Here is a 13329-nt window from a genome sequence, read left to right as displayed (position 1 = left end):
TCACTAGAGGAAAAAATAAGGAAAACCAAGAATTCTAAATAAGTTATCACAATAAATATGAATGTGTTAAAAATTTCCATATTGAAAGACAAACTCTCAGACTCGGTATAGAACTAAAATCTAGTTATATGATCAATACAGAAGATATAACCAGATGACAAAAAGGAAGAAAATTAAAGGTAGGGTTTCCTTTGAGGAGATAAAAATGTTCCAGAACTAGATAGAAGTGATCACACAACATTGTGAATGTACTAAATGCCATTCAATTGTTCATTTTAAAATAGTTAATTTTATAGACATACCTCATTTCATTGCACTTTGATTTAATGCACTTCAAAGATACTGTGTTTTTTACAAGTTGAAGGCTTGGGGCAACCCTGCATCAAACAAGTCTTATCGGCACCATTTTTCTAATAGCATTTGCTCACTTTGTGTCTCTGTCATATTTGTTAATTCTCGCAATATTTCAAACTTTTTCATTATGTTAAGTAGGGGTTTTTGTTTGTTTTTTAAATTAATTAATTAATTTTATTTTTTCAGCTGCGTTGGGTCTTTGTTGCTGCGTGAGGGCTTTTTTCTAGTTGTGGAGAGCAGGGGATACTCTTCGTTGTGGTGCACGGACTTCTCGTTGTGGTGGCTTCTCTTGTTGCAGAGCATGGGCTCTAGGTACGCAGGCTTCAGTAGTTGCAGCACGTGGGCTCAGTAGTTGTGGCTCGCGGGCTCTAGAGCACAGGCTCAGTAGTTGTGGCACGTGGGCTTAGTTGCTCCGTGGCATGTGGGATCTTCCCGGACCAGGGCTCAAACCCATGTCCCCTGCATTGGCAGGCAGATTCTTAACCACTGCACCACCAGGGAAGTCCCAATCTTTTTCATTATTATTACATTTGTTATGGTGATCGGTGATCAGTGATCTCTGATGATACTACTGTAATTGTTTTGGGGCGCCATGAACCTGGTCCATGTAAGATGGTGAACTTAATCGATTGCTGAAATGACAACAGAGGGTTTAGAATATTACATAAACTTAGTTGATAAAGCAGTGGCGGGGTTTGTGAGGATTGACTCCAATTTTGAAAGATGTTCTACTGTGGGTCAAATGCTATCAAACAGCACTGCATGCTATAGAGAAATCATTCATGAAAGGAAGAGTCAATTGATGTGGCAAACTTCACTGCTGTCTTGTTTTAAGAAACTGCCGCAGCCTCCCCAACCTTCAGCAGCCACCGCCCTGATCGGCCAGCAGCATCAACATCCACGCAAGACCCTCCACCAGCAAAAAGATTAGGACTCACTGAAGGCTCAGGTGATGGTTAGCATTTTTTAGCAACAAAGTATTTTTAGTTAAGGTATGTACATTTGTTTTTTGAGATGTAATGCTATTATACACATAACAGCTTACAGTATAGTGTGAACATAACTTTTATACACACTTGGAAACCCAAGAATTCATGTGAGTAGCTTTATTTTGATATTTGCTTTATTGTGGTGGTCTGGAATCACAATATCTCTGAGGTATGTTATGTGAATCTAACTTCAGTTAAAAAGGGACAAGAACATATCAGATAAATGCTAGCCAAAAAAAGCTGGGGTGGGTGGCAGTATTAAAATCAGACAAAATAGAACACAGCAAAGTGATCTACAAGGCTGGTCTTATACATGAACATAGACACAAAACCCTCAGATATGATACTAACAAATCAAATCCAAGAGTTAAAAAAAAGTCTTAAAATCCACTAGTTTATTAAAAGAATACCTTACAACTAAATAGAGATTATCCTAGGAGTACAAGAATGATTCAACATTAGATTTCCTAATACAATTCACTCCATTAGCAAATAGAAAGAAACAAAAACCTGTATGATCACCTAATAAAAAGGCACCCCCCCAGCCAAATCCTATCTCCCCAATTCAAAAACCATTCCTGATTAAAACAGTTACACAGTTAAACCTACCTTCCTTAATTCAATAAAGAATATCTACCAGAACCTACAGTAAAACCTGTATTATCATTAAAGCATTAGAAACGCCGCAATTAAAGTTATGAGTCCGCCAAGGATACCCATCTCATCCCAATCATTCAACATTACACTGGCAGTCCTAACCTATGTAATAATAGAAAAAAAAGTATAAATATAAAAAGGAAAAGAAAACCATCATTGTTTCACAGATGTTACTATAATTTACTTATAAAATAATAAAACTATTAGAACTAATTACTCAAATAAAATGGCTACACACAAGAGTAAAACAAGATAATCAACAGCTTTCTTACAAACCACAAATAGTCAGAAATTGCCTAATCCAATTCATTTTTTATAAATCCTATTTATCAAATATACTAAGAAGTACATAAAACTCATCTGGAAAAAACTTACGACTTCAAGAGCATCAAATGACCTTAAATAAATGCAGAGACACAATATTCCTAGGTGATAAGATTCAATATCATGGGGCTTCCCTGGTGGCGCAGTGGTTAAGAATCCGCCTGCCAATGCAGGGGACATGGGTTCGAGCCCTGGTCCCGGAAGATCCCACATGCCACGGAGCAGCTGGGCCCGTGAGCCACAATTACTGAGCCTGCGCGTCTGGAGCATGTGCTCCGCAACAAGAGAGGCCGCGATAGTGAGAGGCCCGCGCACCGCGATGAAGAGTGGCCCCCACTTGCCACAACTGGAGAAAGCCCTCGCACAGAAACGAAGACCGAACACAGCCATAAATAAATATAAATAAATAAATTAAAAAAAAAAAAAAAAAAAAGATTGTTTAAAAAAAAAAAAAAAAAAAAAAAAAAAAGATTCAATATCATAAGGACAGCTCTTCAAATTAATTTATAAATTTAATGCAATCTCAATCAAAGTTGTAGTGGAATGTAAGGAACATTGATTTTAAAAATCACCTCTAAGTGTTAGTGTAAGTACACAAGCACAGCAAGAAAGAGAAAAATTTGTATGATTTACCCTACTGAATATTAAAATGCATGATAAAGCTATAGTCAATTTGGAAATGACTCAGAAATAGAACAGGGTCAAGAAATAGTTACACATATGTGGGAATATAATATGATTAATGGTGAGACAACTAGCTATGCATTTGGGGGAAAAAAGTGAGATTACATTCTTATCCACACACAAAGAACTTACAGCTTTAGATGGCAAATTTTTTTTAAAAATATTTTTTTAATTTATGTATTTATTGTATAATTTGTATTTATCAATAAATAAATACACCCTGTGCAGCGTGCAGGATCTCAGTTCCCCGACCAGGGATTGAACCCAGGCCATGGCAGTGAAAGCACTGAATCCTAACCACTGGAGCACCAGAGAACTCCCACTGGTAAATATTTTTAGCATTTAAAGAAACTATATTTTCTTCAAATATTTGTATAATATTGGGGATAAGGAAGCCATGTTTAAGCGAACTAAACCCCACAAGGCTAAATAAAGGTAACACTCTAGATTTCATGCAAATTAGAAACTTATTTTGATGAAAAATGTCATGAATGATACTAATAACAAATGACAAAAGAAAATTAATACCCATAATACACAGGAAACACAAATCAACAAAAAGCGATATGGAAAAATATCAAGATATTATTAAATAAAAAATAAATTGCAGAATATATAATACACTCATTCGTGTGTATTTGTTTTATACTACGTGTGTATTCACACGTGTACAGAACAAGTGTACAGAAAAATGTGAATGGTAGGGACTTCCCTGGCAGTCCAGTGGTTAGGACTCCGTGCTTCCACTGCAGGGGGCCCAGATTCTATGCCTGGTCAGGGAACTAAGATCCCGCACGTCGCAGGGTGCGGCCAAAAAAAGAAAAAGAAAGAAATGTGGAGTTAAGGAGGTAGGTTAGCAGAGACCAGAGACATTCAGTTTTCACTCCATATATACATGATTTTAAATTTATCTGTACAATGAACACACTGCTTTAAGCTTCTGTAATTACATTAATGTTTAAATATATTCTCATTATAAAAAATTTAAACCATACAAAAGATAAGGAGTTAAAAAGCAAACCTCCCTATTCAAACACATCCCCCAAACCATTCTTATTTCCCTCCTGGGAGGTAATTTTCATTAACGTCTTTGCTCCCTTTTATATCTCTAAAACATTTTTTAAATAAAGAAAGAGCCCCGGGATTTCCCTGGTGGTCCAGTAGTTAGGACTCCACGCTTTCACTGCCAAGGGGCCGGGTTCAATCCCTGGTCAGAAAACTAAGATCCCACAAGCCAGGCAGCCGGCCAAAAAAAAAAAAAAAGAGCCCCATTTTTTTAAATGGGTGAAGGAAAAAAACAACAACAGGTAGTTACTAAAAGAAAAAAAAAAGGCTAATAAGCATATTTTAAATGTTCAATTTTAATAATCACAGGAACACAAATAAAAACCATTTGCTTTCTGTGTGAAGTCAGACAAAGACAAATATATGATATCACTTATATGTGGAATCTAAAAAAATGGTACAAATGAACTTATTTACAAAACAGAAATAGAGTCACAGATGTAGAAAACAAACTTATGGTTGGGGCAGGGTATAAACTGGGAGTTTGGGATTGACATATACACACTACTATATATAAAATAGGTAACTAATAAGGACCTACTGTATAGCACAGCCAACTCTACTCAATACTCTCTAATGACCTATATGGCAAAAGAACCTAAAAAAGAGTGGAGATATGTATAACTGATTCACTTTGTTGTACACCTGAAATTAACACAACATTGTGAATCAACTCTACTCCAATAAAATTTTTTTTTTTTAAGTTTGCTTTTTTTCACATGTGCAGGGCTCCCCGGAATAATTAGCTGATGGTCTGCCTGGTGGGTGTCTATGCCAAGTCAGTTTTTATTAATCTGAACATCTCCCACCCCAAGAAAACGGGCAAATATTAAAAGTTTGAGCATTTGCAGAAACAAACCCTGTCAAACACCGAAACTCCACTAGAGGGAATGCAAATCAGTTTAAACCTTTCTGTACAACTTGGCAGTAATATCAAAAGGCTTGAAAACACATAAGCCAACCCCACCCCACCCCCTACACACAAACAAACACACACACAAAACTATTAGAACTAATAAATGAGGTCAGCAAAGTTGTAGGATACAAGGTCAAGAATACAGAACTCAGTTGGATTTCTATGATCTAGCAATGAACAATGTGAAAATGAAATTAAGAAAATAATTCCATCTTCAATAGCATCAAAAAGAATAAAATACTTAGGAATAAATTAACAAAAGAAATGCAAGACGTATGCAGAAGACTATAAAACGTTCGTAAAGAAATTAGAGAAGATCTAAATAAATGGAAAGACATCCCATGTTCATGAATTGGAAAACAATTTTTTTAAGGCGGCAATACTCCCCAAACTGATCTACAGGTTGAACACAATCCATATTAAAATCCCAGCTGCCGGGGCTTCCCTGGTGGCACGGTGGTTGAGACTCTGCCTGCCAATGCAGGGGACACGGGTTCGAGCCCTGGTCTGGGAAGATCCCACATGCCGCGGAGCAACTAGGCCCGTGAGCCACAATTACTGAGCCTGCGCTTCTGGAGCCTGTGCTCCACAACAAGAGAGGCCGCGATAATGAGAGGCCCGCGCACCGCGATGAAGAGTGGCCCCCACTTGCTGCAACTAGAGAAAGCCCTCGCACAGAAACCAAGACCCAACACAGCCATAAATAAATTAATTAATTTTTTTAAAAAAAGTTGTTATTAAAAAAAAAAAAAAAAAAAAAAGAATCTGCCTGCCAATGCAGGGGACACGGGTTTGAGCCCTGGTCCGGGAAGATCCCACATGCCGCGGAGCAACTAAGCCCGTGCGCCACAGCTACTGAGACTGCACTCTAGAGCCCGCGAGCCACAACTACTGAGCCTGCGTGCCACAACTACTGAAGCCCACGCGCCTAGAGTCCATGCTCCGCAACAAGAGAAGCCACCGCAATAAGAAGCCTATGCACCTCAACGAAGAGTAGCCCCCACTCACCACAACTAGAGAAAGCCTGCACGCAGCAACGAAGACCCAATGCAGCCAAAAATAAATAAATAAAATAAATAAATTTATATGTAAAAAAAGAAAAATTTGTTTAAAAAAAAAAAAAAAATCCCAGCTGCCCTTTTTGCAGAAATTGGCAACGTGACACTAAAATTCAAGGAAGGGCTTGTATTTGGAAATACAAACCAAAACCACTGTGAGATACCACTTCATACCTTGTAGGATGATTAGAATCAAAAAGAAAATAAATCTTGGTGAGGATGTGGAGAAACTGGAACACTCATATTGCTGTTGGGATTGTAAATTAGTGCAGCCACTTTGGAAGCAGGCTAGCAGTGCCTCGAAATATTAAACAAAGAGTTACCATATGATCCAGCCATCCCTTCCCAGGTAAATGCCCAAGAGAACTGAAAACTATGTCCACAGAAAAACTTGTACATGAAGGTTCACAGTAGCATATTCATAATAGTCAAAATTTGGAAACAACCCAAATGTCCATCAACTGACGAATGGATAAACAAAATGTTATATATATATAATACAATGAAATATTATTTGGCAACTAAAGGAATGAAGTACTGAGACATACTACAGCCTGGATGAGCCTTGAAAACATTATGCTACGTAAAAGAAGCCAGACAGAAAGGGCCACATATTATAGGATTCCATTTATAAAGAAATGACCAGGATAGACAAATCCATAGAGGTAGAAAGTAGATTAGTGGTTACCAAGGGCTGAGGCCAGGGGAGACCAAGGAGTGACTGGTAACAGGTAGAGGTTTCTTTTTGCAGTGACAAAAATGTTCTAAAGTCAGTAGTGAAAGCTGTACAAATGTGAATATCCTAAAAATCCCTAAATTGTACACTTTTATAAGATCAACTTTTTGTGAATGATATCTCAATAAAGCTGCTTTTTAAACACAGCTATGCCCAAACTCATAGAACTCTACACTAAAAAGGGTAAATTTTACTGTATACCTCTATAAATTTGACTTTAAAGAAGATTCATATACCCTGTTACTCAATTCTAAGTACTCATCTGTAGAAAACATTAAAGACCATCCAGAAAGATGTAGCTTAAAGAATGTTTGTTACAACATTGTTCCAGAAAAGAAAGAAACCTAAACTGAGCAGCAGGAACCTGGATATTTATGGAATACTAGGTGGCCTTTAAGAATGCCAGGAGAGCGCTTCCCTGGTGGCGCAGTGGTTAAGAATCCGCCTGCCAATACAGGGGACACGGGTTGGAGCCCTGGTCCAGGAAGATCCCACATGCCGCGGAGCAACTAAGCCCGTGAGCCACAACTACTGAGCCCGCATGCCACAACTACTGAAGCCCGTGCGCCTACAACCCATGCTCCACAAGAGAAGCCCGCGCACCTCAACGAAGAGCAGCCCCTACTCGCCGCAACTAGAAGAAAGCCCACGGCGCAGCAACGAAGACCCAATCAGCCAAAAATAAATAAATTAAAAAAAAAAAAAAAAAAAGAATGCCAGAAGAAATTAATCACTGATGGGGAAAGGTAACTTATCAGGTCTCCCCAGAAACTGGCACATGTAGATTGGGTAATCTGAGCAGAGTTTAATAAAGGTCTTATTTAGAAAGCAGGGTGCAGGAAGACCACAAGCAAGAGGAAGCGGCTGGGAGTGACCAGTCAGCAGAGCCAGGGAAAACAGCCGAGCGCAGAGGGCTGCCAGACAGCCCGCCCAGCACAGAGCGACACAGCCAGGCTGCTGAGCCCCAGCAGGGAGGAATCCCAGGAACCTGCTCCCCTCCCACCTTACAGCTTCCTGCGGGTGCCGGGAGGACATCGGAATCCAGTGGGACATCAGAGGGGACCCTGGACACGATCTGTGCAAGTCAGCCTGCAGGGTGGAGAGCCGGGTGGAGAGTGCATCCAAGTGACAAATGGAAGATGTCCAGCACAGATGGTCACAGCAGTAAACAAGGAGTAGTTTACAAGTGACTACTTTTTTAAAAAACTACAGATAAGTAACATACAACCACTTAAGAAACTCTGGAATGGTTTACTCCAAGGAGTAAACAGTGGTTCACCCAGAGTTCCTCAACGGTGGTGCTGTTGGCAGCTGGCAAAGCAATTCTTCATGGTTGGGTACTGTCCCAGGCACTTTAGGACATTAGCCTCCCTGGCCCCCAGGGCACTAAACACCAATAGAAACCTCAGGCATTACAATAACCAAAAATTTTTGAAAAGCCTCCCCACTCCCAGACATAGGTTGGTACCATGCCTGATAGTAACCACCGTGGGGGTGAGAATTGAAGGGTTTTTTTTTCTTACTTGCATTTTTATAATTTTTCTACCAAGACTAGGTATTGTTTTTGTGAAGTAGAAAAAATACGTTCACTATTCTTTAAAAAGAACTCAACAGAATAGAATAATTTAGATTCCAGCTCTCGGGGAAACCCTATTTTGTCCTTCCCCTAAGTTTGCTCATGACAGTAAGTAAATGAAAGGCGATCTGACATTATTACACGGATGACATAACTCATTTTGAAGTCACCAATAACAGGAAGAGTGAGATTAACTCACCTTCTGACAAATCACTTTTATTCTTCATATACTCATAACTGTTATGAGATCACAGCATCCTACGAGTCACAGGTCAAGTACTAGATTGCTTCCAGTTTGTTATAAAACTTTAAAAGGAAGGAAACCATTACAATTTGGTTTCTACACGGTGTTACATTGGCACAGCCTAGAGTATTTTAGCAGGTTGAGCTATTACCACTCACCCCTGTGAGAAAGCCAGGGCAAGGGATTTTGACAACAGATTTGGGGAAACATTGTGTTTTGTTCTCTATTACTTCCCCCAGGCTCAAGGGGGGAGTCAGGTTCTTAGTAATTCTTTGTCTCAGTATTTTGTATTTTCAAGGCAGAAAGTAGCATTCTAACTTTCTAAGGCAGGTCTAACTTAATCTCAGGGCTGGAAGTGTAATAGTTTGAAACCGCCCCGCCCCCATCCTGGGATAAAGAAGTAGTGGTACCATTTTCACTAAGTTCAAGAAACCATCCATTGTAAGCTGCATCCTGACCCAGATATTAAAACATGAACAAAAAACGATCTTGGATCAATAAAACATAGTATACCATTTAGGGTGATCCTTAGCATTTTTAATTTTAAAAGTCCTTCTAACGTAAAAAAATATTTAGTTTAATAGGCTCACATTACTGATGACAGTTTAAATTAATACAACTTTGGGGAAAGATAACTTCAGGATATGTATCAAAACAGAATATGTACATTTGTGTACCCTTTGACACACCAATATATACTTCAAGGAACTTTCCCTCAAGAAAGTCAACTGGAGGGTTTCCTTGGTGGCGCAGTGGTTAAGAATCTGCCTGCCAATGCAGGGGACACGGGTTTGAGCCCTGGTCTGGGAAGATCCCACATGCCGCGGAGCAGCTAAGCCCATGCACCACAACTACTGAGCCCGTGTGCCACAACCACTGAAGCCCGCACGCCTAGAGCCCGTGCTCCGCAACAAGAGAAGCCACCGCAATGAGAAGCCCACGCACCGCAATGAAGAGTGGCAACCGTTCGCCACAGCTAGAGAAAGCCTGTGCGCAGCAACGAAGACCCAATGCAGCCAAAAATAAATAAATAAATAAATAAAATTAATTAATTAAAAAAAAGAAAAGAAAGTCACTGGAAAAGTGTGGAAAGAGAGGGAAAAACAGGAAGATTGCTACACCACTGGCTATACTAGTAAAACCTAGAACATGTTAGTTTTAAAACAGAAAGCTGAGGAAATCAAATATAGTACTTCTATATGACAGAAAACTGTAATAATGCAAGAGATCCAAGACCCTGAAAAATGTTCATGGTAAGTAAACACAGCAGTTAACAAATCCATGAGAAAAATTATAATACATGCGTAGGGGAAAAAAAGTATAAAAGGAATTTCAGAAAAAAAACTAAGAAAATGGAAAGATAAAAAATCAAATTTTTAAAAATCTCCTTAAACGTCCATGAGATTTCCTGATTGAGAGAACACACCAGGTCCTTAGTATTATGGAAGAAAACGGACTCATATGAAGGCACATCATTATGATGTTACAGATCTCTGGGGAGAAAGAAGATTCTACAAGCTTCCAGAAAGGGGTGGGGGGCGGAAATCAAGAATTGGAATTTCTTTTAAAGAATTATAAGAGCTAGAAGATAATAGAGGAATACTTTCAAAATTCTGAGGGAAAACAATTTCCAATCTACCATTCTTTACCTAGTCAACCTATTAATTATGTGTAACAGTGGAATCAAGACATTTTGAAAGATGCAAATCTCGACTTACACATGCATCCTTTCTCAGGAGACTACCAGAGGCTGTGTGTTCCCCCAGCGGCAGTGAGTCAAGACAGAGAAGGACACAGGTCATGGGAAGGAGGGGGTCCAACCCAGGAGAGAGAGGAAGAGAATCTCCAGGGTGACGCGCAGGAGATCCCAGGCCATCAGCTGTGCCCAGGTGAGCAGGCTGGGTGGGAGGAGGTCAGTAGCTCCCAGAGAGGATTGGTCAGAAGGATGACCCTAACTGAGTACCAGCTGCCTCTCAGTTTCCTGAGAGGGGATTCAAACAACTAAGGTAAAGTTAGTGTCTAAATATCTAGAGAACTAAAAAACGGAAACAGAATTACAGACTCCAGGGAAAACAAGAAATTGGGCAGAAAAGGAAAAGCACTCATAGACCACTCAGTGGCTCCTCTGTGAACAGTGTTCCCAGTATCCTAAGGTAGCACTGGTTAGTGATGTAACCCAAAGACAGGAAAGGTGTATGTATAATGGGGGTGGGGAAGAAGTGGTCCAAGAGAGCTAAAGCCTCATCTTTCAGAGTGGGAAGCCACTGAATAACATCTACAGTTGGCAGGGGGGGGAGGGCGCAGTTGGAATCAAGAACCAGCATTATAAACACATTATTTAGAGCTCTAAGAGATGTGAACGTGGGTACCTCTGCTATAGCGATGGTGGGGAAAACTTACATTTCCACCCGTAGAACTATGACTCTTTAAAACTTGTGCATGTATAGACGTGTCAAAAATAAAAACCCAACTCTAGTAGTAATAAGGACAATTTTTCTTACATATTTTTCCATTTTTTTCAAAAAACGTATTGAAATCGAAAAGTATACATGCCAACATATCAACAGTGGTTATTTCTAGTAACGGGATTGTGGACCATTTACATTTTTTCTTTCACTTTCCAACTTTCGGAAAAAGTATGTAACATGGAGTTTATTGACCATAAATCAGAAAACAAGAGGTGTTTTACTTTAAGCCTGGTCCACATCCACCCCAGGGTAGAAGCCCCATCTCTGTCATTTTAGCTTCTGCTCGTTCTGCTGGAGCAGGGGAGCCTGCCAACTCCTTCATTCACACAGCAAATATTTGTTGAATTCCTATAAGCCAGGCCCTGCACAGTGATTCCAATACCCCGGCTTTTTACTGGATCTCCTGAAGGCCTCAATGCCAGCTGGGGGAACCAGCTGGGGGAACCAGCTGGGGCATGGGCTAAGCCAACACTTCAAACTCCTCGTGCACTGGATCCACCTGGGATTGATTCAGTTGGTCTGGGTTGGGCTCTGAGACCCTGGAGGAGCAAGCAAGCTACTTGATGTGCACAGGTTTTGCTGAAGGTTTCTCAGAGGAACCACTGGGGTCCTCAGTCACTTCGGCACCGTCATGGCCCCGTATAGGCTAGATTTCAATCTCACAAATGTTTAAGTGAAAGTATACGAGATACAGCAAAAGGGGCGCTGCTTAGACAGCTAGAAAGGATGCCCCTTGGTAGTGAAGAGCAGGACCCTGGAGTCAGGCAGGCCTGGGTTTGAATCCCACCTCCACCACCCCCAGGTGCGACCGACTTCCGATCTCTAAGCCTCAGTCTCTTCACATGCAAAATGAGATAATAATTAAAGCTACATTCACAGGATAGGGTTGTTGTGTGGTACATGAGAGCACGAAAGCATCTAAAGCGCTTGACGAGACCCTAGCACAGGATGAAGACAATAAATAGTGGCCACCACTAGCTGTTAACACGGCCGGCGTCCTTTCTCAGCCACGAAGGGACCTAAGGGGCGATCACTTGACCTCTCAGCCTCCATGTCTTCCTATGGAGAGGAGAAGGCACATGCCCGGCCTCCTTCCTCAGAACGTTCTGAGTCTTAAACCAGGATGTGCACAGCACCAAACAGGAGACCCTTTGGTCTTCAAAGAGCACCAGACAGGAGACCCTCAGATTTTATTCAGTAAACGTCTCCTGATTCACCTCGATTTTACTACCAGGTAGATAAATTAAGAAAAAGAAAAAGTCTGCTCCTCTTCTCTGATCTTCGTAAAGTTTTGCTTTTAGGGAAAAGGCCACCCAGGTAGAGGGCAGGTAAGGGAGGCACCAGGTGTCCCTGACGCTCATTAACACAAACTCAATGCCCACCAAGCATCCTGCTCCCAGAACACACCACGACCACAGAGAGGGCCCAGCAAGTCGAGTTTCTCTCCAACGGACCTCCCAAGGGTCACGACCCTCTCCCCCAAAAGAGCCCAAGGTGATGGGACCTCGTTCAGAAAGGGGGTCTCTGAGTTTGGCACCTGGGGATGAAGAAGAGGCTGAGCAAAAAGGATTCCTTCGAAGCCCTCCCGAGCATGCGAACAAGCTCCCAGGCGAGGAGCACGGCGCGGGGCCCACCTGCGCCCCTGCCCCCGGCCCCGCCCGCCCAGAGGCACTCACGATCTCCGCCACGATGAGGAGTCCGGGCAGGGTGCGGAGGAACTCGCGGTCGTAGGCGAAGCTGCTGCTGGTGGTGGAGAAGTTCTCCGCGAAGGAGCTGGCGGTGGTGGTGACGGTGTGCGAGCGGGCGCGCTGCGGCTCCTCCATCGTCGCGCCCCGGCCGGGCCGGCCCCGCCTCGGGGACCCCCGGCGCGTCGGGGCTGGCCGCGCGGCCCTGAGCCCGGGGACACCGGCGTGGGGGGAGGGGAGCGCGGCGGCGCGGGGACCAGGGCGCGCGGGGGTCACCCGCCGGGATCCGTCCGGCCGCAGTGCGTGTCCGGCGAGTGCGCGGCCGCCCCTGCTCCTAGGCGCGCGGGCTCTCGGCCTGCGCGGGGGCCCCGGAGCAGGAGACCGGGCGAGGGGAGGCCGCCAACAGCCAAGAGAGGCGGCGGAGGCCGGGCGGAGGGGAGGGGGCGTGGAGAGGGGCGGGCGCGCGGCTGGCGGAGAGAGACCGCCCCGCGGAGGCGCCGCGGAGCGACGGCCGCTTCACCTGTTGCGGGGCTCGCAGCCGGGAGGGCGCGCTGGCGCACGCGGGGCGGCGGG

The 13329-nt window shown here is 42.8% G+C and overlaps 1 protein-coding gene across 1 annotated transcript in view; it reads right to left on the bottom strand.

The window, feature by feature from the left end:
* Positions 1 to 13253, bottom strand: part of CMTM8 (CKLF like MARVEL transmembrane domain containing 8) — a 95083-nt gene extending 81830 nt beyond the window's left edge. Inside the window, exon 1 of the mRNA XM_082411879.1 lies at positions 12748 to 13253. Coding sequence (XP_082268005.1) covers positions 12748 to 12894 — 147 coding nt within the window. The 5' untranslated portion in view covers positions 12895 to 13253. The remainder of the gene's footprint in view (positions 1 to 12747) is intronic.
* Between the last annotated feature and the right edge of the window lie 76 nt (positions 13254 to 13329).

Source organism: Balaenoptera physalus, assembly GCF_965194825.1.
Source record: "Balaenoptera physalus genome assembly, chromosome: 11".
Classification (NCBI taxonomy): Eukaryota; Metazoa; Chordata; class Mammalia; order Artiodactyla; family Balaenopteridae; genus Balaenoptera; species Balaenoptera physalus.
Note: the sequence above shows the minus strand (reverse complement) of the source record. Positions and strands in the feature narration are given on the sequence as shown.